The 25525-nt window shown below is 45.4% G+C and overlaps 1 protein-coding gene across 1 annotated transcript; it reads right to left on the bottom strand.

The window, feature by feature from the left end:
- Window positions 1-434: 434 nt before the first annotated feature.
- On the bottom strand, window positions 435-24840 carry LOC106588834 (collagen alpha-2(IX) chain). The gene is made up of 32 exons (XM_045709605.1): window positions 24489-24840; window positions 22252-22326; window positions 20621-20656; window positions 20311-20373; window positions 19399-19452; window positions 19263-19298; window positions 18428-18451; window positions 17957-18010; window positions 17788-17841; window positions 16929-16979; window positions 10053-10109; window positions 9386-9439; window positions 8554-8607; window positions 7854-7907; window positions 7262-7315; window positions 7113-7166; window positions 6939-6992; window positions 6728-6781; window positions 6189-6242; window positions 5262-5306; window positions 5080-5133; window positions 4599-4652; window positions 4348-4401; window positions 4147-4218; window positions 3660-3695; window positions 3478-3522; window positions 3260-3292; window positions 2722-2868; window positions 2457-2511; window positions 2154-2342; window positions 1959-2036; window positions 435-1667 (listed from the first exon to the last, which is right to left on the bottom strand). Exons 1-32 carry the CDS (start codon window positions 24558-24560, stop codon window positions 1462-1464), a joined length of 2076 nt encoding a protein of 691 aa, XP_045565561.1. The 5' UTR covers window positions 24561-24840; the 3' UTR covers window positions 435-1461.
- Window positions 24841-25525: the final 685 nt, after the last annotated feature.

A 25525-nucleotide genomic window follows, 5' to 3' on the forward strand; every position in this document is an offset into this window, starting at 1 on the left:
GTTGGCAACCAATTTAAAGGGTGCATCACCAGCAATGACTAGACGAGTGTGGCACACAGACAGAGAAAGTCTAGACTCTATCCATTAACCCGTCTCTAAGCCCAATGGAATAAAGGCCATGTCATTTTTGTACAATCGTTTCTTTTCAGAGCTCCAACAGTTCCCACATGAGAGAGAAGAACATTCAGGTTTTTACAAAACGTTCTTCTTTATTGGTTTGGAATTGGTTGACCTGAACAACCAGGGAAAAAAATCTAACCTAAGTCTTTACAGATTAATCATATAAAGAACACCAAATAGAATCGCTTCTGTTAATGAAAAGAATCAGTCCTGTTTGTTGTTAGAATGTTGACATTGATTGACTCCATGGAAGTTAGTTGACAGTGGCATATAAATATTGATTTGTGTAACTGTTCTGTTTGGAAAAGCAGTCATTTGAACTTTTAAACTTTATTGCTGATTAGGTTCATTAACACAGGGGTTGTTTTGGTCGGTTCACATTCTAACCCATCCTCTTTTTTTTCTCTACATAAAATCAACACACATTTACAAAGATTTACAGCACTGAATTATGGGAGATAGATGGGAGTGCCCATCAGGATATGCTGTTGCCAGGCAACTACAGGAAGAGATCAAATCTACGGAAATCATTTGTTTCTAAATGAGGCGAAAGTAGACAGGGGTGGCACTGTACATGTGAGGCAAAAAAGGGGGTTTCACTATTTCACTCAAGCATACAGGTGACAGGTTTAGCAATACATCTTCCAAAGGTACGGTATGGAGTGTGGATTTTGATTTGAATATTTTATTGGTACCTTTGTGTACACTTGTACGGCACTTCTTGTTTGGTGGGGAGTGGAGGTGGGCATATGCTTGCATTATTTGCTTCAAAACATATATTTAAATATTAATATTTCAGATATAAATCAATACAATTTAAAGTGACCACGGTACAAAACAAAAACACCAATCATTGGACTCAAAGTATATCTCTGCTCCTCCCAGTCCAGGGGTTACGGCTGATGAGGACATCATCAATGATGTCACTGGATATGATATTCAGATGTCACTACGTCTCTCTCTCACTCTCTCTCCCTCTGTGGTGGGGGTGGGGCAGTTGGACGTGACAGACATTTACATCCGCCAATCCTTGACCAGAGATGATAAATTCAGAGGAATGTAATTGGCTGTGAGTGGCTGTCATCATGGTGATTTAAAGTGGGTGGGCGTGGTATGTGTTGCAAACAGAGTCTCTAAACAGTAGAACTGAAGGTCGTCAGTTTAGGGGTCAGGGGACAACACCACTCACGATCGTATTGCCCCCACTTCTCGCTCTCAATGGTATCCAATGAAGGAGAGTGGTCTCTCTCTTTCTATCTCCTCTATCCCTCCTCTCTCTCTTCTGTCTGTCTCTCTCTCTCCCTCCTGGTGTTGTGGGGCTCTTGATGGAGAGGTCATAGGTTAGACTCCGGGGCCCTTGACCCTGGCGGAGTCCTGTAGTCTGGGGGAGGTGTAGGCAGAGGCAGCTAGGCAGGCTGCAGCCTCACAGAACCCTGGAAGACCAGTGGGGCCCGCCTTACCGGGACGACCAGCCTCTCCTGCCGAGCCCTGGGGGCCTCGCTCGCCAGGCTTACCGTTTCGAGCCACACCGTCAATACCAGGAGGACCTGAGGAGGTAGAGGAGGAGAGAGAGGAAGAGATAGCCTTTTAATTTACTACATTCCTTTGAAGAGAGTTTAAGTTTTACACTGTAACCTCCTCAGGTAAGTTGGTACACCTTTTTAATAACTGGATAGGTGTGTAGAGGAAGGTCACTTCCTTCTAAGTGTGTGTGTGTGTGTGTGTGTGTGTGTGTGTGTGTGTGTGTGTGTGTGTGTGTGTGTGTGTGTGTGTGTGTGTGTGTGTGTGTGTGTGTGTGTGTGTGTGTGTGTGTTAGGAGAGTGCATGTGGTGCCTCACCTGGTATTCCAGGGGGTCCTGGCTGGCCAGGATGTGGTTTGCCAGAATTTCCTCGGTCTCCCTTTGCTCCTCTCTTTCCTGAACAAGAGAAAGATGGAGGGGTGGAGAGGGGTCAGTGATCTTTTCTAAGTTATATTACTTTTTGAGTGATCAGTGTCTCATTTTAACTGGAACGTCACCAATTTCAGTTTCTACCTTTCAGTCCGGTGTTGCCGATCTGTCCGGAGACTCCAAACATGCCAGGGATGCCACGGGCCCCGGTGAGGCCGTGTGGGCCCTGACCACCGGGAGCTCCTGGGGGTCCAGGAGGACCAGGGGGACCCATGACACCGGCTCCACCCAGTACGGCACGCTTAGCGCTCACCGCTACAGCCGCCAGACGCTCTGGATGAGGAGGACAGAGGATGTATATTAGCTATAGTACGTATACAGTCAATGTTTACCCAGATACGGTAGATTCAGTAGACCCAGCAGATTTATAATGTTGTGATCTCTTACCTTGCAGCATCTTCAGAACCACCTCAATGATGTGCTGGTCTGATGCATCCCGTCCCTGTAGAGGAGCAAGGAGAGGGAGAGAGAGAGGGAAAGATGGATGACAGGATGGCAAATGATGGATAGAGGAAAGGAAGGTAGAGGAGAGGAAAGAAAACATACCAACCAATCATCAATCAATAAGTCAGTCACTAGCATTCTCTAGTCAGTATAATCACACCACAATCTCACTAATCCCTTATTTTTTCCCCCGCTCGTTAGGACTCACTGCTGCCCCCACGATTCCTGGCATGCCTGGCAGTCCTCTCTCTCCGTTGAGGCCACGAGGCCCGGGCAGTCCTCCTGGTCCCTGGTCTCCTGGTTTACCTGAGTCTCCTGTTGGGCCGTTGAACCCTAGCTCTCCCCTCACTCCTTGCTGTGGAGGAAAGAGGAACAGATGAGATCCAAAGTGACAGCACTGTTTGATGCTAAGATAGCATTTGATTAGCATTGACTAGGTTCAACTAGTTTCAACTAACTTCGACTTACCTTTGACTAGCTTCAACTAGCTTCAACTAGTTCCAACTAGCTTTAACTGACATTGACTAGATTTGACAAGTAGCTTCGATTTGCTTCAACTAGTATTGAATAGTTTTGAATAGCTTCAACTAGCTTCGATTAGCTTCAACTAGTATTAACTTGTATTGAATATCTTCCACTAGCTTCGATTAGCTTCAACTAGCTTTGATTAGCTTTGACTATATTTGATTGGCTTCCATCTGCTATCGATGAGGTGTGATTGGATGTGACCCCAGTGATGTTCTTACCTGTCCTTTAGGTCCAGGCTCACCACCCAAACCCTGTCAGAGGACGAGAAAGAGAGAGACAGACATACAGACAGGTCAGTCCACTCCAGTCTGAAATGCTAACTGGGGCTCTACAGTTAGGAAGTTAGAATTTTCCCCTTAGATTCAATCATTCCTCTTCAAGAATATGAAGATATGATGCATTTTCTCCCCCATCTCATCGTGAAAAAGCCACTCACCTTCTCTCCTTTCTCCCCAGCCAAGCCTTCTACACCAGGATCCCCCTGAAAGATGAGAGAACGAGAAAGAACAAGTTAAATCAATTGATCATTGGCCAATGCCTATTGCTATAGCAGTCATTGTGGATACTTCAGCATGCGGCCACGCCATTGGTTTAAGTAACAGGCTTACTGCTACTCACAAAGTCTCCCTTCGCCCCAACTTTTCCTTGGAATCCCTGTGAAGACAGACATGTCCCACAGTAAATACATAATACATTATAATAAAGAGCAAATACAATATATTGATCTGGCCATGGATTGCAGGAGACACAGCGCACAGTAAGAAAGATGTCGTTTCATCTAAAGACATGGGAGATGATGACTCTAGTAGTATAATTTATATGGCTTAGGCTCTGTGCAAGAGAACGGCTGCAGGATTTGTGGTTCAACATTGCCACCACTGGGCCGTTTGGGTAACTGCATGATCACGTGTATGATTCGACTCAAATAAATCCCTATTGTGACTTCAATGTTCAACACAAACTAACACACGAATGCACTCGCACGGACACATACAAACAATATGTCTCGATACATACACCTCCGTAAACTTACAGATGCAAGAGCACACAAACGCATATATGTGTTTTACACACGTACACGTACAAACAAACACAAAACACACACCTTGTCCCCCTTAGTTCCTGAGATGCCTTGAGCCCCTGGAACACCCATGGGTCCTCTCATACCCTTGTTGCCCTGCAGAGACACAACAACACTTAGATTATATTCCTGCCGAGATGTGTGTCGACTTGTTGGTCAAGTAAAGACAACCACTGATTTAGACAAAACTGTATGTTTGTGCTGAGCTGTGCAGAAGTGACTTACCGCCTTGCCGACAATACCCTGTGGCCCTACAGCTCCCCTCTGGCCTCTGTCACCCTGAGGGAGAGAAGGGGAGAGGAGGAGAGAGAGAGGGATCAGAGAAAGACCAAGAAAGACAGAGAGAGAGAGAGAGAGAGAGAGAGAGAGAGAGAGAGAGAGAGAGAGAGAGAGAGAGAGAGAGAGAGAGTTATAGTGATGGTGACTTGTTGTAGTGATGGTGACTTGTTATAGTGATGGATTGTGGGAGAAGATACCTTAGGACCAGGAACACCCTCCATACCAGCTTCACCAGGAAGACCAGGTTCACCCTGACAAAGAAAGGAAGAGAGAGAGAGAGAGAGAGAGAGAGAGAGAGAGAGAGAGAGAGAGAGAGAAAGAAAAGGATGATTAGCACGTAGCGATTAGCACTTTTGTCTTATGAGCTCAACACAAACAGCCAGCCATTATGCTTGGCATGTAGACAGGCCTGGGCTCTAACTGGCTAACACAGCTAATGTTAACGCTAAGATGGATGGCTTTCCTGCATCTCTAACTACAGAAGGAGGAACAGTGGCCCCAGACAACACCTTCTCATTAGAGAGAGAGACAGAGAGAGAGCAAGAGAGAGAGAGAGAGAGAGAGAGAAAGAGAGCGAGAGAGTTAAGATCCTCATATCAGCAACAGCCACAATATAAATCTGCATTCTGGTGTGTGAAAAACAAACAAACAAACACATGAGCAAGTGAGGTGACCTACCTGAGGTCCTGGGGCACCAGACATTCCAACATGGCCTCTGGGACCAGGCTCTCCCTGAAGGGAAACAGAACAGGAAGTGGTTATCAGTTGAGGGAGTCTAAGCACATTAAATGTCCTTCCTCTTTTCTTTATTGTGGTGATGCAGAAGGACAATGAAAGGTGATGGTTGGTCATAGCCTTACCTTTCCTCCAGGTCCACCCTTGGTTCCGGGGCTGCCAGGCAAACCCTATCAGAGAGACAAGGTCAAAGAGAAGGTCAAAGGTCAAATAAAGGACTTCTAAGTGACCACTAATTCTATGTCTACTTTACAAGTGACTGTCTTCAAGCTTTTCAGTTGTGTTGGTGTCACAGCAGTGGCCAGACAGTGTGTGTGTGTGTGTGTGTGTGTGTGTGTGTGTGTGTGTGTGTGTGTGTGTGTGTGTGTGTGTGTGTGTGTGTGTGTGTGTGTGTGTGTGTGTGTGTGTGTGTGTGTGTGTGTGTGTGTGTGTGTGTGTGTGTGTGTGGCTACTGCCATCGCTGAGTAGATGATAATCAAAGTTTGCGACTGTGTTAAACTTTGATGGTGTGTATCATAGAACTCCCAAGCTCCATTACCTCTCTCTCTCTCTCACACACACACACACACACACACACACACACACACACACACACACACACACACACACACACACACACACACACACACACACACACACACACACACACACACACACACACACACACACACACAAACATTTGATTATGATGAATCACCCGACGGTGGAGAGATGCAGAAATTTCAAGGTGGTTTAAATTCCAAAAAGGCTCGAGTCTAAGGGTCAAGCTGGACGCTTGCCCAGAAAACACAGATAATTCCCAGCTCGTTTTTTTGTCTGTCTGTTTTTTCTGTTCTGTGCATGTGGGTGGTGACTTATGGAGGTGAGGAGACTCACCCTTTACCTGTTCTGGGTGACAATGAGGGGTTAGAGCTGGGTTTGTTTACATGGACTAACTGAGGTCAATCACTCTCTCTCTCTCTCTCTTTCCTTCTCACAATCATAACGATGGGCACACAAACACACACACATTAACACACACACAGCTGTTGGATACCAAACTTGCTACTCACTGCTGTTCCCTGGTGACCGGGACCACCAGGCCTCCCAGCCTGCCCTGGGGCACCCTGCAGAGAGAGGAAGAAGAGACTCATCATCATCATCATTATTATCATTATCATCATCACCATTATTAACATCACCATTATCCACATCACCTTTATCATCGCCATCATCACCATTATCATCATCACCATTATCATCATCACCATTTTCAACATGACCTTATCATCGTCATCATCACCATTATCGTCATCCCCATTACCATCACCGTCTTCATCATCACTATTATCATTGTCACCATTATCGTTATCCCCGCCATTATCGTCACCTCCATTATCATCATCATCACCACCATCATCATCACCACCCTTATCATCATCACCATTATCACCACCATTATGTCACCATTATCATCATCATTATTATTATGATCATCATTATCATCATCACCATATTCATCACCGCCACATCACCATTAATCCAAGTAAGATCCAGGGACAGCTACAGCTACAGCTACAGGTGCATAGATTACATCTACGCCAGGCCTTACCTTGATTCCAGGGATGCCAGGAGTGCCGTCCTTTCCATCAATACCAGGCAGACCCTGAAACACCAGACAGAAGTTACCTTAATACTGTACTGCTAACCATATCTCCAACACAGTTAATCGCTACGACACAGTAGACTGTGTTACATTGTAGTAATAGTAGATACCAGACTAGAATATTAAATAGACGGGTGAAGTCAGTGTGTTCACTCACGTTCTCTCCCTTCTTGCCAACGGCTCCCTGTGGGCCCTTGATACCTCGGCCACCCTGTAGAAAAGATTATTATCATAATCTTCATCAACATCATGTTCATTATCATCATCCTCATCCGTGTGAGTAAGTTAGACACTGATGAGAAGATGGATAGCTGGTAGATAAAACACTCACCAAATCTCCTTTCTTCCCAGCCTCTCCAGGTGGTCCCTGGGGTCCCTCCTCACCCTACCGGGGAGAGACAAACACTTCTGATCAGATTTATCAATTAAACCCATCAACTCATAATGGGAAATACCAGTTTCCAAGACCTAGATACTTACTGGGGGTCCAGGTTGGCCAACTGGTCCGTTGATGCCCTTGTAACCACGAGGTCCCTGCGAGATACAGGAAATGATAATGAGTCACTTCCTGCTCATTGGCATTTCAGGAAGTAGATTAATGGTCATTCATAGTAATAAATGGCTTGTATGTTTCGACTCTTATTTATATTTATGTATCTCCTTCAGTATCTATGTACATGCTAATGAGCACTAACATGCTAACCACTGTGATAAAAGGATAATTATCAGGTAGCGATTAGTACTTTTGACAAATATGAGATATACACAAACAGCCAGCCATTCTGCTTGGCAAGTAGCTGGGCCTGGGTGCTAACTTGGCTAACGCAGCTAATGCTAATATGGATGGCTCTCCTGGATCATTAACTATAGATGGAGGAACAGGGGCCCCAGACAACATCCAGAGAGAGAGAGAGAGTTTGGGATTCTCTCCATATGTCCCCATAGAAAGGGACCGATAGAATTTATTATGCAGATAGAAGCAAACAGGGGAAGGAGGAGAGGTGGAGGAGTGCAAAGTGTGGTGGATGGAGGGAGTGTGGTAAAGGAGGTAGAGAGGTGTGTTTTAACTTACCACCTCTCCCTTGGGGCCCATCATTCCAGGGTAACCCCTCAATCCCATAGGACCCTGACATGGAGAGAAAGAGAGTTGAAATAAAGGACATTGTGTCGATGTTGCATATGTAAAAGTGGCATCATATCTGTATTTCATTCTCACAACGTCTGGGCTCTGACCATATTGCTGTACTATAATGTGTTCATAACATTGTGTATCTATACATCACAGTGTTAGCTGTGCCACTAGAGATTCTGGGTTCGAGTCCAGGCTCTGTTGCAGCCAGTCGCGACCGGGAGACCTATGGGGCGGCGCACAATTGGCCCAGCGTCGTCTGGGTTAGGGGAGGGTTTGGCCGGCAGGGATGTCCTTGTCCCATCGCGCACTAGCGACTCCTGTGGCGGGCCGGGCGCAGTGCATGCTGACACGGTCGCCAGGTGTACGGTGTTTCCTCCGACACATTGGTGCGGCTGGCTTCCGGGTTGGATGTGCGTTGTATCAAGAAGCAGTGTGACTTGGTTGGGTTGTGTTTCGGAGGACGCATGGCTCTCGACCTTCGCCTCTCCTGAGTCCGTACGGGAGTTGTAGCGATGAGACAAGACTGTAACTACCAATTGGATACCACGAAATTGGGGAGAAAAAGGGGTGAAAAATATATATATAAAAAAAATAAACATTGTGTATGTAAGTTCAGTCATAGGTAGATGAAGGTCATTACCGGGGGTCCTGGGATTCCCTGTTCCCCAGAGACGCCGACCTCTCCCTTCGTACCCTGAGAGAGAGAGAGAGAGAGAGAGAGAGAGAGAGAGAGAGAGAGAGAGAGAGATAGAGAGAGAGAGAGGGAGAAGGAGAAGGAGAAGGAGAACGATAGAAATTAAAAGTGTGACAATAACATAACTCAAAGTGTTTCATGTATGTATTGGTGCCAGCTGATTATCTCTACCACATAACTCCTTAGTAAATAGAAGCAAACAGAAACCGGCCAGTAGAATGAAGTGTTCTCTGTGTGTGTTCATGTTAGTGCCTCTGACTCAGTCACTGAGCAGTGATCAGCAGTGCAGTGCCAGACTGAGACAGGCAGAGTGCAGATCAGGTGCTAAACCTTCCTACTCTGGAGAAGTGTCTCAGGTCCCACTGAGGGCTCATTAGCTCTGCTTAAAGCACCAGGCTGAGTAGGCCGCTCTAACTCCTACTCTCTTATCCACTCCACATGTACCTGGCTCTCAACCATCCCTTTCATCTGAGCTCGCTGCGTGCTGCCTGGCTGCCCGGGCCAGGCCTGACTAATCTCACCCAGATTAGTGCCAGTCATGTGCCTCAGGGGGCTTCATTAGCGCTAAACCTGCTCCTTCTACTGGTGTGTGTGTGTGTGTGTGTGTGTGTGTGTGTGTGTGTGTGTGTGTGTGTGTGTGTGTGTGTGTGTGTGTGTGTGTGTGTGTGTGTGTGTGTGTGTGTGTGTGTGTGTGTGTGTGTGTGTGTGTGTTTGTTACTGTGTGAAAAGACTGCTTTTTGCACCCCCAAATGATTGTAAGATATAAAGGACTACTCACCAGTTTCCCAATGCTACCAGGCTCTCCCAGCACACCAGCACGACCTTTGTGTCCCTAAAAGAGAATATTAAGTTAGTTTACTGTTATAACGTCCTTATCACAGTAATAGATGTCCATGCATACCCCACAAGACATGCCAAGTTCAGAACAGACTATTGGGGAGAAGCACAGTACTACATAGAGCCATGACTACATGGAACTCTATTCCACATCAGGTAACTGATGCAAGCAGTAGAATCAGATTTTAAAAAACAGATAAGAATACATCTTATGGAACAGTGGGGACTGTGAAGAGACACACGCAAAGGTACAGACACACACATACACACACAAAAGCTAGCACACGCACTCCTTGAAATATTGTTGTATGGTGATATTACATTTTGTATTGTTGATATGTAGTTGTGTAATAATGTTGTATTATGGACTGTTTTATCTTTTGTTTTATATGTAATGTTTGGACCCCAGGAAGAGTAGCTGCAGCCTTGGCAACAGCTAATGGGGATCCCTAATAAATACAAATAGATGTTTAAATCAATGAACTAGTTATTCAGCCAATAAATGACAGCGGCACTGACAGGAATACTGTACACAGAATACAGAATAACCTTATTTTGATTTTTGATGGGAAAATATCTTGTTTGTCTCCTGATGATGACTCACTTACCTTGACCCCCTGCAGTCCCTGGGGACCCTTAGGCCCTGCTGGACAGTTGATTGGACACTGTATAGAGAGAGAGAGAGAGAGAGAGAGAGAGAGAGAGAGAAAGAAAGAAAGAAAGAAAGAAAGAAAGAAAGAGGTGGTTAAGAGAGAGTTGGTTGAGAGAGAAAGAGAGGACGGAAGGTACACCAAAAGGGTCCATTTTTGCACCCAAAAAGGGTTCTACATGGAACCCAAAATGTTTTTTTCTAAGAGTCTATGGGGAGGAGGAAGAGTGAGGAGCACACCAAAGTCAAAAGTCTAAGTATAATTGAATCTCCTCGCCCGCCAAACGTGAACAAGGCAACACTACAGTATGAGGGAGCTGGTTATAGAGGAGCTGGTTCTAGGGGAGCTGGTTCTAGGGGAGCTGGTTATAGAGGAGCTGGTTCTAGAGGAGCTGGTTATAGGGGAGCTGGTTATAGGGGAGCTTGTTATAGGGAGCTGGTTATATGGGAGCTGGTTATAGGGGAGCTGGTTATAGGGGAGCTGGTTATAGGGGAGCTGGTTATAGGGGAGCTGGTTATAGAGGAGCTGGTTATAGGGGAGCTGGTTATAGGGGAGATGGTTATAGAGGAGCTGGTTATAGGGGAGCTGGTTATAGGGGAGATGGTTATAGGGGAGCTGGTTATAGGGGAGCTGGTTATAGAGGAGCTAGTTATAGGGGAGCTGGTTATAGCGGAGCTGGTTATAGAGGAGCTGGTTATAGAGGAGCTGGTTATAGGGGAGCTGGTAATAGGGGAGCTCTTTCGGTGTCAGATGAAAGGAGAGAGAGGGAGGGAAAGAGAGATCGACGGTTGGAGAGAGAGATAGTTTATGAGAGAAAGTGTGAATCTTCTGTGACAGGACCCCTCTCTAATGAGAGCGAGGGAAAAGGAGAAAAAAGTAGAGAGGAATTGATGAGGACTCTAGAGGACTCTAGTTCCTCCTGTCACTGGAGCTGACACTGCTACACCATCCCCTCCCCAATAACCAGCTCCCCTATAACCAGCTCCCCTATAACCAGCTCCTATAACCAGCTCCCCTATAACCAGCTCCCCTATGACCAGCTCACCTATAACCAGCTCCCCTATAACCAGCTCCCCTATAACCATCTCCCCTATAACCAGCTCCCCTATAACCAGCTCCCCTATAACCAGCTCCTCTATAACCAGCTCCTCTATAACCAGCTACCATATAACCAGCTCCTCTATAACCAGCTGCCCTACAACCAGCTCCCCTATATCCAGCTCCCCTATAACCAGCTCCTATAACCAGCTCCTCTATAACCAGCTCCCATATAACCAGCTCCTCTATAGCCATCTCCCCTATAACCAGCTCCCCTATAACCAGCTCCCCTATAACCAGCTCCTCTATAACCAGATCCCCTATAACAAACTCCCCTATAACCAAATCCCCTATAACAAGCTCCCCTATAACCAGCTCCCATATAACCAGCTCCTATATAACTATCTCCCCTATAACCAGCTCCCTTATAACCAGCTCCTCTATAACCAGCTCCCCTATAACCAGCTCCCCTATAACCAGCTCCTATATAACCAGCTCCCCTATAACCAGCTCCCATATAACCAGCTCCTATATAACCATCTCCCCTATAACCAGCTCCCCTATAACCAGCTCCTCTATAACCAGCTCCCCTATAACCAGCTCCCCTATAACCAGCTCCTATAAAACCAGCTCCCCTATAACCAGCTCCCCTATAACCAGCTCCCCTATAACCAGCTCCTCTATAACCAGCTCCCATATAACCAGCTCCCATATAACCAGCTCCTCTATAACCAGCTTCAATATAACCAGCTCCCCTATGACCAGCTTCTCTATAACCAGCTCCCCTATAACCAGCTCCTCTATAACCAGCTCCCCTATGACCAGCTCCTCTATAACCAGCTCCTCTATAACCATCTCCCATATAACCAGCTCCCCTATAACCATCTCCTCTATAACCAGCTCCCATATAACCAGCTCCCATATAACCAGCTCCTCTATAACCAGCTCCCCTATGACCAGCTCTCCTATAACCAGCTCCCATATAACCATCTCCCCTATAACCAGCTCCTCTATAACCAGCTCCCCTATAACCAGCTCCCATATAACCAGCTCCCATATAACCAGCTCCTCTATAACCAGCTCCCCTATGACCAGCTCCCCTATAACCAGCTCCCATATACCCAGCTCCTCTATAATCAGCTTCTCTATAACCAGCTCCTCTATAACCAGCTCCCCTATAACCAGCTCCTCTATAACCAGCTCCCATATAACCAGCTCCTCTATAATCAGCTCCTCTATACCAGCTCCCCTATAACCAGCTCCCATATAACCATCTCCCCTATAACCAGCTCCTCTATAACCAGCTCCCCTATAACCAGCTCCTCTATAACCAGCTCCTCTATAACCAGCTCCCATATAACCAGCTCCTCTATAATCAGCTCCTCTATAACCAGCTCCCCTATAACCAGCTCCCCTATAACCAGCTCCCTTATAACCAGCTCCTCTATAACCAGCTCCCATATAACCATCTCCCCTATAACCATCTCCTCTATAACCAGCTCCCCTATAACCAGCTCCTCTATAACCAGCTCCCCTATAACCAGCTCCCCTATAACCAGCTCCCCTATGACCAGCTCCTCTATAACCAGCTCCTCTATAACCAGATCCCCTATAACCAGCTCCTCTATAACCAGCTCCCCTATAACCAGCTCCTCTATAACCAGCTCCCCTATAACCAGCTCCTCTATAACCAGCTCCCCTTAGCAGCTCCTCTATAACCAGCTCCCATATAACCAGCTCCCATATAACCAGCTCCTCTATAACCAGCTCCAATATAACCAGCTCCCCTATGACCAGCTCCTCTATAACCAGCTCCCCTATAACCAGCTCCTCTATAACCAGCTCCCATATAACCAGCTCCCATATGACCAGCTCCTCTATAACCAGCTCCCCTATAACCAGCTCCCCTATGACCAGCTCCTCTATAACCAGCTCCTCTATAACCATCTCCCATATAACCATCTCCCCTATAACCATCTCCTCTATAACCAGCTCCCATATAACCAGCTCCCATATAACCAGCTCCTCTATAACCAGCTCCCCTATGACCAGCTCTCCTATAACCAGCTCCCATATAACCACCTCCCCTATAACCAGCTCCTCTATAACCAGCTCCCCTATAACCAGCTCCCATATAACCAGCTCCCATATAACCAGCTCCTCTATAACCAGCTCCCCTATGACCAGCTCCCCTATAACCAGCTCCCATATAACCAGCTCCTCTATAATCAGCTTCTCTATAACCAGCTCCTCTATAACCAGCTCCCCTATAACCAGCTCCTCTATAACCAGCTCCCATATAACCAGCTCCTCTATAATCAGCTCCTCTATACCAGCTCCCCTATAACCAGCTCCCATATAACCATCTCCCCTATAACCAGCTCCTCTATAACCAGCTCCCCTATAACCAGCTCCTCTATAACCAGCTCCTCTATAACCAGCTCCCATATAACCAGCTCCTCTATAATCAGCTCCTCTATAACCAGCTCCCCTATAACCAGCTCCCCTATAACCAGCTCCCCTATAACCAGCTCCTCTATAACCAGCTCCCATATAACCATCTCCCCTATAACCATCTCATCTATAACCAGCTCCCCTATAACCAGCTCCTCTATAACCAGCTCCCCTATAACCAGCTCCCCTATAACCAGCTCCCCTATGACCAGCTCCTCTATAACCAGCTCCTCTATAACCAGCTCCCCTATAACCAGCTCCTCTATAACCAGCTCCCCTATAACCAGCTCCTCTATAACCAGCTCCCCTATAACCAGCTCCTCTATAACCAGCTCCCCTTAGCAGCTCCCCTATAACCAGCTCCCCTATAACCAGCTCCCCTATAACCATCTCCTCTATAACCAGCTCCTCTATAACCAGCTCCCCTATAACCAGCTCCCATATAACCGCTCCTCTATAACCAGCTCCCCTATAACCAGCTCCTATATAACCATCTCCACTATAACCAGCTCCCCTATAACCATCTCCCTTATAACCAGCTCCTCTATAACCAGCTCCTCTATAACCAGCTCCCCTAGAACCAGCTCCTCTATAACCAGCTTCCCTATAACCAGCTCCCCTGTGACCAGCTCCTCTATAACCATCTCCCCTATAACCATCTCCTCTATAACCAGCTCCTCTATAACCAGCTCCCCTATAACCAGCTCCTCTATAATCAGCTCTCCTATAACCATCTCCTCTATAACCAGCTCCTCTATAACCAGCTCCCCTATAACCAGCTCCCATATAACCAGCTCCTATATAACCATCTCCCCTATAACCAGCTCCCCTATAACCATCTCCCTTATAACCAGCTCCTCTATAACCAGCTCCTCTATAACCAGCTCCCCTAGAACCAGCTCCTCTATAACCAGCTCCCCTATAACCAGCTCCCCTATGACCAGCTCCTCTATAACCAGCTCCCCTATAACCATATCCTCTATAACCAGCTCCTCTATAACCAGCTCCCCTATAACCAGCTCCTCTATAACCAGCTCCCCTATAACCAGCTCCCCTATGACCAGCTCCTCTATAACCAGCTCCCCTATAACCATCTCCTCTATAACCAGCTCCTCTATAACCAGCTCCCCTATAACCAGCTCCTCTATAATCAGCTCTCCTATAACCAGCTCCCCTATGTTGGGCACTCAGTATAGGACTTGGCTTAGGACTTGTACTTTTCTGTAGGGTTTAGTGCCACCAAACCAGAAAGCTCTCAGTCTATATACTGTATCAGAGGAAATACAAGCTATGACCAGATTGCCAGGAACTCTGTAATTGAGGATGGATCCTACATGCTTTGGGCTTGGAGTTTAGTAGAACAGATACAGTGGGGTAGAACAGATACAGTGGAGTAGAACAGATATAGTGGAGTAGAACAGATACAGTGGAGTAGAGCAGATACAGTGGGGTAGAACAGATACAGTGGAGTAGAACAGATACAGTGGAGTAGAACAGGTACAGTGGAGTAGAACAGATACAGTGGAGTAGAACAGATATAGTGGAGTAGAACAGATACAGTGGAGTAGAGCAGATACAGTGGAGTAGAGCAGATACAGTGGGGTAGAACAGATACAGTGGAGTAGAACAGATACAGTGGAGTAGAACAGGTACAGTGGAGTAGAACAGATACAGTGGAGTAGAACAGATACAGTGGAGTAGAGCAGATACAGTGGAGTAGAACAGGTACAGTGGAGTAGAACAGATACAGTGGAGTAGAACATATACAGTGGAGTAGAGCAGATACAGTGGAGTAGAACAGTTACATTGGAGTTGAACAGGTACAGTGGAGTAGAACAGATACAGTGGAGTAAAACAGATATAGTGGAGTAGAGCAGATACAGTGGGGTTGAACAGATACAGTGGGGTAGAACAGATACAGTGGAGTAGAACAGATACAGTGGAGTAGAGCAGATACAGTGGGGTTGAACAGATACAGTGGGGTAGAACAGATACAGTGGAGTACAACAGATACAGTGGAGTAGAACAGGTACAGTGGAGTAGAGCAGATACAGTGGGGTAGAACAGATACAGTGGGGTAGAACAGATTCAGTGGGGTAGAACAGATACAGTGGAGTACAGCAGATACCGTGGGGTAGAACAGATACAGTGGAGTAGAACAGATACAGTGGAGTAGAACAGATACAGTGGGGTAGAACAGATACAGTGGGGTAGAACAGATACAGTAGAGTAGAGCAGATACAGTGGAGTAGAGCAGATACAGTGGGGTAGAACAGATACAGTGGGGTAGAACAGATACAGTAGAGTAGAGCAGATACAGTGGAGTAGAGCAGGTACAGTGGAGTAGAACAGTTACATTGGAGTTGAACAGGTACAGTGGAGTAGAACAGATACAGTGGAGTAGAACAGATACAGTGGAGTAGAACAGATATAGTGGAGTAGAGCAGATACAGGTGGGTTGAACAGATACAGTGGGGTAGAACAGATACAGTGGAGTAGAACAGATACAGTGGAGTAGAGCAGATACAGTGGGGTTGAACAGATACAGTGGAGTAGAACAGATACAGTGGAGTAGAGCAGATACAGTGGGGTAGAACAGATACAGTGGAGTACAGCAGATACAGTGGGATTGAACAGATACAGTGGAGTAGAACAGATACAGTGGGGTAGAACAGATACAGTGGAGTAGAACAGATACAGTGGAGTAGAGCAGATACAGTGGGGTAGAACACATACAGTGGAGTAGAGCAGATACAGTGGGGTTGAACAGATACAGTGGAGTAGAACAGATACAGTGGAGTAGAGCAGATACAGTGGGGTAGAACACATACAGTGGAGTACAACAGATACAGTGGAGTAGAACAGATACAGTGGAGTACAGCAGATATAGTGGGGTAGAACAGATACAGTGGAGTAGAACAGATACAGTGGGGTAGAACAGATACAGTAGAGTAGAGCAGATACAGTGGAGTAGAGCAGGTACAGTGGAGTAGAACAGTTACATTGGAGTTGAACAGGTACAGTGGAGTAGAACAGGTACAGTGGAGTAGAACAGATACAGTGGGGTAGAACAGATACAGTGGAGTAGAGCAGATACAGTGGAGTAGAGCAGGTACAGTGGAGTAGAACAGTTACATTGGAGTTGAACAGGTACAGTGGAGTAGAACAGATACAGTGGGGTAGAACAGATACAGTGGAGTAGAGCAGATACAGTGGAGTAGAGCAGGTACAGTGGAGTAGAACAGTTACATTGGAGTTGAACAGGTACAGTGGAGTAGAACAGATACAGTGGAGTAGAACAGATACAAACAGAAAAGAGGAGGAGGTGTGGAGGGATCTTACCTGGAAGTCTGCGCTGCCCTCTTCTCCTCCCAAGAACTTCCCTGGAGGTCCCTAGAGAAAGAGAGAGTGACAACAATATATGTTTGTATAGAGAAATATGCAAAGAAGACGAAGACAGATGAGGTGAGCGAGAGAGAGAGAGAGAGAGAGAGAGAGAGTGAGAGAGAGAAAGAGAGAGAGAGAGAGAGAGAGAGAGAGAGAGAGAGAGAGAGAGAGAGAGAGAGAGAAAGAGGAAGACTAAGGAAATGTTTACAGTGCTGAGGCAGCTGTTCTGACTGTGTGTGTATACTTAGTTTCAGTACAACATGGCCCCCCTTAGCTGAGGTATGCAGGGAGCAGTGAGATGAGACAGGGGAGCCAGGTCTAATGGGACTTTATTTACTCTGCAACACCGGCAACTAAGACAAATAGACTCCCCATGGCTGGGAGCATCACTCTGTGAGGCTGCTCCCCACCTGAAATCACCCACTGTGTACATTGTAGAAGAACTGGGGAGCTAAGAGACACACACAGCTCTGTGTACAATTTTGCTTCATTGAGCTGCTCTGGGGAGTTTACTGGTACACTTACTGGTGAGAATGTACTGGGATTACTGGGTTATCTCTGGAACAATGGTTTCTTGCTTGTAACAAAACTTTTTTCTTTTGCGTTAAGTTATTGGTTTCTTACAAGTTGTATTTATTACTTATTACAGCCCACACCATCTTACTGGTTTCCTACAAGTTTTAAGTTACTGTTTTTTATTACTAGGTTGGTACTTGCTGGTTTGGCGGTTTGGTGGTAGGTGTGTACTTAGTGGATTTTACTTGTACTATATGTTTATTTACTGGTTTCTTGCTGGTTCTAGGTGTAAACTTACTGGTTTTCCTGGGGGTCCTGGAATTCCTGGAGGTCCAGGTGCTCCCAATATGCCCTGAGAGAAGAGGAAGCAAGAGGATGGTGGGAATGAAATGATGAAGATGAAGAGTAGCTAACAGATTCTGTAACGTATGTTATCTGACATAAGACAACAATGGTAAGGGTCTTACCTGAGATCCAGTCTGTCCAATTTTACCGGGAAGGCCGATTGGGCCCGGGGCTCCCTAAAGACAAAGAGGAAGAGAATCTTCATCCATTTGGCAGAAGAGGATACACTGCCAATGTAATTCAGTTCAGAATGTAATATGTAGTGTCTGACCAGTTCCAGAAGAGGATACACTGCCAATGTAATTCAGTTCAGAATGTAATATGTAGTGTCTGACTAGTTCCAGAAGAGGATACACTGCCAATGTAATTCAGTTCAGAATGTAATATGTAGTGTCTGACTAGTTCCAGAAGAGGATACACTGCCAATGTAATTCAGTTCAGAATGTAATATGTAGTGTCTGACTAGTTCCAGAAGAGGATACACTGCCAATGTAATTCAGTTCAGAATGTAATATGTAGTGTCTGACTAGTTATTTTTTTTGGAGGAAGTCTTTAATTATAGGGAGGGATATAATTAACAAATAGCTACTTACAGCCAGCCCAGGCAGTCCAGGTCCCTACAGAGAGAGAGAGAGAGAGAGAGAGAGAGAGAGAGAGAGAGAGAGAGAGGGGGGGGAAAGGGGAATGAGAGATTAGTTAAGTCTGTGATTAGATTAGTTAAGTCTTTGTAATCATATAATCACAAACAAATGTGCATAATAACTCATCTATGATTTGTTTCAACAATTATCGTATTTAAATTCAATTAAGAGCAGATGTGTCTACAGAGACAGAACACTAGACAGACAGTGTTCATCAATCTAACCCAGACGTAGAGAAAGCAATCAATGTGTGTTCAATGTTCAATGTGTCATAATAAGTAATGGAATTCATTTAATTCAATGCTTCATCCGAGCATATCACTAACTGACTCCACTCTGTCAATACAGTACAGTCTGTCTAGTAGTGTGTCAAATATAGCTACACAGCACCACCTAGTGTGCTTTACTGTAACTACATGTAGTATTCCTCAACCTGCCTTAACCACAGATCTAGGATCAGATTACCCTCACTCCAAAACATTAGAGGGATGAACAAATATCTGACCATGTATCAGAGGTCTTGGACCCACTGTACACGGCTGTTGGACGAGACTAGTTATAACATTGTAAATCAGTCAGCTGCTAACAGCTGTTATGCCTGTGTTATGTCGCCCCTATGACTAGGGTCTCCCCCATACCTCTGTAATCCTAGTTAGGTCATGTGGTCGGGTAAAACTCTGGGCCCTACTGATGATGGAGGGTTAGTTCCAGTGGATTTGTAGTGTTCAGGCTATATGTAGTCTGTACTGAACAGTGTTCAGGTTCTGTTGAGTCCGTTAGTACTTACAGTGGGTCCAGGTTCACCACCAGGCCCAGGCTGGCCCTGTAGAAAACAACAATAAACAACAACAACAACAACAACAACATGAGGGTTTATTCTCTCATAGTTTGCATCCAATGTAGACCCCCACCATGGTCCTTACCTTAGGTCCAGGGTTCCCGACAGGACCCCGATCTCCCTTTGCTCCAATCAAACCCTGGAGACGTAGAGAGATAGAGTGATGTGTTCAGTCAGTAAGGTCGGTGTGGATCACCAATAGAGTGTTATCATTGTTGTGGACTTCAATAATGAGGTTGTCGTAAATATAAGAATGGTTTGTATTCATTGTGTGCTCTAATAACACAGCACTGTAAGGTGACTTCTGTCTCTTCTAATGCTAAACTTTTATTGAACAGCCTGCTACTTTGTTCAGGACTCACCCCACAGTTCACAAACAAGTGCAGGGGCAGCACTTTGAAATTAATGTGTCAGATTGCACCTTAGTGCCTGCCAGAGCCTGGGGATTGTGACATATACTATACATGTGACCTGAATTCCCATTACAGCACTGAGACTATCAGTAGTCTGATTGGATTTGACACTTCCAGGTAATCAGCAGGAAAACTAGGATTGAGATTCCGGGCCGGATTACAGGGTAAATCCCTGTGGAATGTTTCTCAGCGTGTGACTGTGAGACCAGCAGAGTGTTTCCGTTACCTTATTTAGAGAGAAGCAGTTTCCTGAAAACAGACACCTTCATAACAACATAAAGCTCAGTCTAGCTAGGTTACAGTACATCAATGCATCAGGACATACAATGCTTTTCACTCCTACAGGTTTACACAAACACACACACGTTTTCTCCATTTTCTCTTTCTCACTCTCTTTCTCTCGCTCTCTTTCTCCCTCACAAATTCATCCATTTCTCTCTCTCTCTCTTTCTTTTTCCTTCACAAACTCATCAATTTTTTCTCTCTCTCTTTCTTTCTCTCGCTCTCTTTCTCCCTCACATTTTCTTTGTCTTGTTGTCAGTCTCTTACAGACACACTTAGCAGCTGATAGACAGGAGACTTACGTCAATGCCGTTCTCTCCTGGAGCTCCATCTGGACCAGGTTCACCTGGCTCCCCCTTCAAGCCCTGAGAACAGAGACACAGCCATAGTCAGGTATACACACACACACACATCAGAGATATTGTCAGTGTAAAGTGCACACACTCACACAAACACCATTGAACATGCATACAAACGCACGCACGCACGCACGCACGCACACACACACACACACACACACACACACACACACACACACACACACACACACACACACACACACACACACACACACACACACACACACACACACACACACATACAGTAACTTACTTGTGGGCCAGGAGGACCAGGAGGTCCTTTCTCCCCCTGGGAAGAGAGAGAGGAACAAGAAATAAAGACATGATATTAACAATTGGTATTGTATGTTCACTACTTTCCGAGATTGATGACATGGAAGTCAGTTTATGTAGATTACAAAGTCCTTGACATAGAAGTCCTTTATGACAGCCCCTTGTTGATCTGGAAGGATTGGTGAAACCTCCCCTGACCCAAACAGAAGACTATGGCTGTATCTCAATCTTGAACAGTGACTTCCTTACCTTATCTCCTTTCCTCAATCTGAACAGACTTTTCCTGTAAGTTCTGGACCAGTGAAAGATAATTCTTGGTAGGCACCCAAGTAACACTTTTTTATTACTCATTACTCCCACATTGATCAACTATTTACTAATCATAAGTAAAGTATTTTTGCAGTCCCTAATCTAAAGTGAGCGCTATTTAACCCTAACCTTTACATAACCCTAACCTAACCCTAAATGATGTGCAATTTTTTTGTAAATACCTTATAAATGGTTTATAACGGACCATTAAAATATAGTGTAACACACCCTCCATATTGCTTTCATCTAGCCAGTGTTTCAGATCAGGTATAAGAAAGATCAGATAAGGAGAGGACGCCACTTTAGACCACTGAGATGCATAGTATCTAGTAGTGACATCAACCTATTGCGTATACACGTATCCAGTTCCATACAGATCTGCAAGGGTCATTTTGTCACAGGTGGAGATGAGGGGGAAAGTGTTTTTTTTTAAGATCCAGCCATGATTGACAGCTCATGTTTGCTCCGCCCTCAATGTGGAGTGAGGGAACTTTCCAATCATGATAGGACTATTGCTGACACCTACCCTAGTCCACTCAGGTCTGCAAAGGAGAGTGAACAAGGGCAGATGAGAGGGAACAACCTTTTTGGAATGAAATGCAGCCGGCATCTACATTTGGACAGAATTGTGTTTCACCGCCCTCTTATTACAGCCCACCCTTTGGTGACACCACACATCATAGCAGATAAATATCTGACCCCAGAGCCCTCAAATGCTACTCCAAGTTCCAACCCACAAGAGGTGATCCATGTTCACATCAAACATCAACCTGCCAGTCCATAGCCTTCCATTAGTTAGATAGAGAATGAGCCGCTCTGTCCAAAACAGTGAGGGAATTGACATAATCCTAAACCATTATCTTTAACACTAGATCTACCTGGCTTTGGGGATGAAACAGCTCTTCAACTAATTGCATTGGATAAAAGCATGCCTAACTTGTAACATCAGAATCCCTTTGGATCATATAGGCCTCACCATTAGTTTCTTCCCTTGTCCACTCATGGTGTAATTCTGTATTCTCAACATGTTTTCAGAACATGGCTTTGTTTAGACTGAGAATACCTCAAAGGTATCACATTACCACGATATGATCCCAAACCTTTCCCTCGGGAAGGAGAGAAAGCCCCCAACTCAAAGACCTCTCTCGCTGCAGGAAACAGAGCTCTTTTGTGCTGCTGTGTTTTCATTCAGTCCGCCCTCTGGTGGTACAACCGCGGTACTACCTCAGATCGCTCCATTGGGTACAATGCCCGTCTTTGTGACAACCTGTTGGCTCAGGGCAAAGCGGAGGTAATACTCACATCAATGCCGTCGGACCCGGGGGTGCCAGAGGGCCCAGGCAGGCCGGGATTGCCCTGAGGTCCTGGAGGACCGCTCTGGAAAAAATGAAAACAAAATGGAGCGTTTAGAAGTGTGCAGAGGTTTTGTAGATAATTACCTGGCCTTAGAATGTATCACTTTTTGGTATTCATCCAATTGGATACATATTATTTTCATACTATAAAGAACATGTGAGATAACTGAAATGCAGTAAAACATTTCACACGTTTTGAGATTTTGTGTGTCATTTTATTGCAGGCCTTTTGATAATGGAGACATGACTAGTTTTGAACCAGGTGCTTTTTCAACCAATGTTTGGATAGTCCTAATTGATAAATGAGGCACAACAATGTCACATGAGACAATCACACATGATCAAGTGGGAATTAATAACTACAATTAAATGTTATATTTCATGTGAATACAATCCTAGAAACAAGACAAATGCATCATAAACTTGAAGTGAATGAATCACCTAGAAACATCACATTTTGATAAAGCATGTAAGGCCAATACAAATCCAATGCCACTGGTAGCCTACACTCTTCGAACCTAAAAGGGTTGTTCGGCTGTCCTCATAGGAGAACCCTTTGTGAACCCTATTTGGTTCCAGGTAGTACACCTTTTTGGTTCCATGTAGAACCCTTTCCACAGAGGTTCTACAAGGAACCGAAAAGGGTTCTACCTGGAACTAAAAAGGTTTCTACCTGGAGCCAAAAATGGTTCTCCCATGGGGACAGCTGAAGAACCCTGTTGGAATCCTTTTTTCTAAGACTGTATTTGGAATGATGTAAAAAAATGTAATAAAATTATCCAGAGCTCATGAGAAAAAATATGACTGATGAATGAGGTTATTTTTTTTCATATAGAAATTTAAAAAATCTCACATCCTGTAAGAAGTAAATTGCTTCCAAAATGGGTGTAAAACAAAAATATTTGTCACCAAGTAATTTAAGGTAGTAGGTAGGGGGAGGAAAGATGTTTACCAAGGCACTCCCCCCATCCCATCCCCTTCCTTTGGATATGCAGTTCCTTGAATCGATTTTTCAATCAGTCTCATCCAGTCACAACACAGAATTCTCATACTGTGTGGAGATGTATTCCAGAATTCTGCCAATCATTCAGAAAAAAGGTTGGGAATTCAATACAATGGTCTTGTTTGTTCAGACAGATCCACTGGTAACTTTCTGTTGGATATCACGTAGGTGTGATTTGGTGGAGGGCATCTTCAGGTCGGTCATTCTCTGTATGTATGTGTGTGTGTGTGTGTGTGTGTGTGTGTGTGTGTGTGTGTGTGTGTGTGTGTGTGTGTGTGTGTGTGTGTGTGTGTGTGTGTGTGTGTGTGTGTGTGTGTGTGTGTGTGTGTGTGTGTGTGTGTGTGTGTGTGTGTGTGTGTGTGTGTGTGTGTGTGTGTGTGTGTGTGTGTGTGTTTGAATAGGGGGCTTCGCAGTAAAGGCACATGGGTGTCTTGTATACACGGCCTGTGTGTGTGTGTGTGTGCGTGTGCGTGTGCGTGTGTGTGTGTGTGTGTGTGTGTGTGTGTGTGTGTGTGTGTGTGTGTGTGTGTGTGTGTGTGTGTGTGTGTGTGTGTGTGTGTGTGTGTGTGTGTGTGTGTGTGTGTGTGTGCGTCGGCGTGCTTGTGTGTGTCCAGACGAATTCCAGTGTAAGTGTCGCTCTCCCTTGATGACTCTGTCCTGAATCTCCTTTTTGACAAAAATGTGAATGGTTTTGTATCCCCTCCAACTGCTCTTCAGGAATAACCATCCATTTGAAAAAGGAGACCTTCTTCATCTGTATTCAGGTAGAAACGTCATCCACAGAATCAAGGAACATAGTCCATGGCAGGAAGATACAGTATATATGTATGTACAATGCCACATCACACAACACACACAAATACACACATTACACAACTGATCTTCATGCAGCTCTAGACTCATCATTACAACAATGTTATGACTATGATGAAACACTTAAGCCCTGAAACAAGATTGTGATCATTCACTCTTCTGAAACAACCCAATTCCAAAATGTATTTTTCTAAACACATCTAGCCAGTGTGACAACAAAACCATAGCAAGCACAGCGGTCCCCCCAGTAGTCCCCGTCTACCTTCACCACCAGTCCCTCTCTCCTGGGGACTTCAATCCCACCGTACCCCAGCCAAAAGCACCCCAGCCTGGGTACACCCCTAAGCTCCGCTGTCCACTCCACTCACCACTTGGGCCAGAGCCAGGCACAGAGTCTGCAGGACGACCCAGCTCTTCAACACAGCCGAGAGTCCAGTCATGATCCCTCTCTCCTATCCCTCTCTCTCTCCTCAGCACGAAATCCTCTCTTCTCTTGCTTTCTCCCGCTCTCCCCGTCTTCTCCTTCAAGCCGGGACAGAAACGGTAGGGAATCCAAAGGGGGATGGGGGCTATGTGCGCAGCCCCGAAAATTCCACCTAGTAAAAGTGGTGTAGAGGAATGGTTGGATGGAGGGAGAGATGGAATGAGAGAGAGGTGTAACGCAGCCCTACAGCCTGCCCCAGTGAACACAGGAGCTCCTGAAAGCCCCTCGCACACACACACATACATGGAGACACAAACACACACCAAGACACACACACACACTGAGAAACACTTGTACACACCGCTGCCTCATGAATAATGTATCCCCATAGACAGGTTCCCACAAGCTCATTGGACAAACAATGCTACTGCTCATGAATATGCACAAACACAGCCAGATTCCCACATGCTGATTGGACACAAATGCTATCTAGCTCCGCCCTGAGGAAGGGGAGTTCATGAGTGATTGAAACTTCAGTGGTATGCCCCAATCCTACAGTCAGTCGCCCCCTATCCCCTAGTTAGTTGTGTGGGTCTGACAAGATTGGATAGGTGTAAAGGTGTCTGCATGCATCCCATCCAAAACAGTTCGGAAGAGTTGCTGAATATATTATGATGACATTTTGTGATGTTTTTGTTGGTTTTGGTCTTCGTCAAGGGTTTTTTCCAAGGGTTCCGGTTTAGAAGTACAGTTTCTACTGCTCCTACAGTTTCGATTCGGGACTGACGCCCAGCCCAGAAAGACAATTTTCGTAGACGGCCACATAGAGAAGTCAGATTTGAAAATTCCTAATAAGACACTTCAGTCATCACCTTCGTGCACAAAACATCCATTGAATAATTCAAATAATTGTCGCTAAGGCAGATTATTTTCATCACAACATAACATTTTATATTCATCAAAATGTTTCTGGATGAGGTG

The sequence above is a fragment of the Salmo salar genome, chromosome ssa27 (assembly GCF_905237065.1).
Source record: "Salmo salar chromosome ssa27, Ssal_v3.1, whole genome shotgun sequence".
Taxonomy (NCBI): Eukaryota; Metazoa; Chordata; class Actinopteri; order Salmoniformes; family Salmonidae; genus Salmo; species Salmo salar.

Bases quoted from the DNA above. Each gene is read 5' to 3' on its own strand.
- LOC106588834 (XM_045709605.1), bottom strand. From the start codon at position 24,560: ATGACTGGACTCTCGGCTGTGTTGAAGAGCTGGGTCGTCCTGCAGACT. The intron at 19,299-19,398 runs GTAAGGACCATG...TGTTTTCTACAG, and splicing joins TCGGGAACCCTGGACCTAAG to GGCCAGCCTGGGCCTGGTGG. The intron at 2,869-3,259 runs GTAAGAACATCA...TTTCCTCCACAG, and splicing joins AGCCTGGACCTAAAGGACAG to CAAGGAGTGAGGGGAGAGCT.